Consider the following 1,595-nt stretch of genomic DNA (forward strand, 5'->3'; position numbering starts at 1 on the left):
TCCCAACAGCATAATAAAGGCATTGGATGTCCTAACTACAGGGACAATTATTTGTCATTCATCTGTATCTCACAGTGTAATGAAAAATGTCCACTTACCAACAAGAAGTTCAATGATAGATTCTTTGGACTCTGAGGGAAAAAAGCATCTATATCTGCCATTATCAGAGTGTTTTACTTTAGAGAGTTTCAATGAAAGGTCTCCCTGCTTCAGTTTCTCAGTGGACAGTGATGTCCTTCCTTTGTAAGATGGGTTTTGATTAACCAGATGGTCTTGACCCTCAAACCACACATGGACAAATCTGGGATCCAAGTCAGGTCTCCCCCACTCTAGACTTTTAGACACAGCATCTGTCGCAGGGTCCAAGTAGCATGGTAAGATGACATCCTCACCAACTACTGTGATTATTTTTTGAGAAGATGTTACTGTCTGAGACTGACCTGAAAGGGCAGGACAAAGTTTTCGTATCTTACAGTCATGTTTATCTAACGTTCTTAGATTATCTGTAACTGAAGCTTGACTGCTCAGTTTCATTTATATTTTTGTACACCTAACAAATTATAAAATATACACCGTCCATCCATTCGCTTCCGCTTAACCACCACCACTAACCACCATGCCACCGTGCTGCCCTAAAATATACACAGACCTCCAAAAATGACATATTTTGTGTAACGTATTTACTTTAGCTGATAACGTTTGTGTAGATGTTACCTGTCCTTATATCTGCCAGAAGGAGTAGGATCACAGTGCGGTGAAAAAACAAAGTGCATGGTTGACGTTTCAAAGTGGGTTGACCACACTGGGAATTCATCCTGGAGTTCTGGATAAAGAATACAAAGCCCCAAAATTTGAATTACTAAAAAGTATATCATGACTTTAAGACAGCAAAAAGCATAAACAAGTAAAAATATCAGCTGAGATCACCAATAACAGGTGAACAGAAAAATACTGATCATCTTGTAAAATTTAGCCAATGGCATGAAACAAAATACCAATTTGAATACTGATGTAGACTGTGCAATAAAAAAATGATTTTATTGCAAAGCTAATTATTTTGTTTCCCCTTTTTTTTTTTCTGCCACAGACCTTCCTTTGGCAATCTGTGTTTTTGATCAGCAAAACAAATATACTTTAAACCAGATTATACTGGGTAAGTTAATGATAAAAAAAAAACAAACAAACAAAAAAAAACTTACCAATACTGCCATTTTGAAAAAGACTGCCATTTTGTGTTAGTTATACGCTTGATCACAAAGTCCAGCACAGCCTGGTAATACATTAACACCAAAAATAAAGGTGGACTAAGACAAGGAAGAAGAAAAGTGTTTAGATTCTGACATTAAACTACTTCCTGTTTAAGAAAAGAAAGCTTTACTGGTTGGCCGTTATTTTTATGATGGCTAACAGAAGAAAAACTTAAAATATAGTAGGGGAGACCGGGGATAGTTGTAACATTTTTGACATTTCTGTCTGTAAATTGAAGCTCTTTTAAGGTAGTGGATTCAAAATGTAATGCAAAGTATTTACATGTCTCTGCTATTAAATAGTGCAGCTATTTTCTCTGCAGCACAATTACCCATTGCATGGTATGG

The 1,595-nt window shown here is 36.3% G+C and overlaps 1 protein-coding gene and 1 long non-coding RNA gene across 2 annotated transcripts in view; both read right to left on the reverse strand.

Annotated features, from left to right (window-relative positions):
- Window positions 1-35: 35 nt before the first annotated feature.
- Window positions 36-1,595, reverse strand: part of LOC121812689 (myelin-oligodendrocyte glycoprotein-like) — a 42,895-nt gene continuing 41,335 nt past the window's right edge. The window contains exon 3 of the mRNA XM_042215490.1: window positions 36-440. Coding sequence (XP_042071424.1) covers window positions 70-440 — 371 coding nt within the window. The 3' untranslated portion in view covers window positions 36-69. The remainder of the gene's footprint in view (window positions 441-1,595) is intronic.
- Window positions 731-1,595, reverse strand: part of LOC102305579 — a 1,958-nt gene continuing 1,093 nt past the window's right edge. The window contains exons 2-3 of the long non-coding RNA XR_317633.3: window positions 1,200-1,304; window positions 731-823 (exon numbers count right to left, since the gene is read on the reverse strand). This is a non-coding gene — a long non-coding RNA (uncharacterized LOC102305579). The remainder of the gene's footprint in view (window positions 824-1,199; window positions 1,305-1,595) is intronic.

This window comes from Haplochromis burtoni, unplaced genomic scaffold, assembly GCF_018398535.1.
Source record: "Haplochromis burtoni strain Fernald_Lab_line unplaced genomic scaffold, NCSU_Asbu1 Contig_735, whole genome shotgun sequence".
Classification (NCBI taxonomy): domain Eukaryota; kingdom Metazoa; phylum Chordata; class Actinopteri; order Cichliformes; family Cichlidae; genus Haplochromis; species Haplochromis burtoni.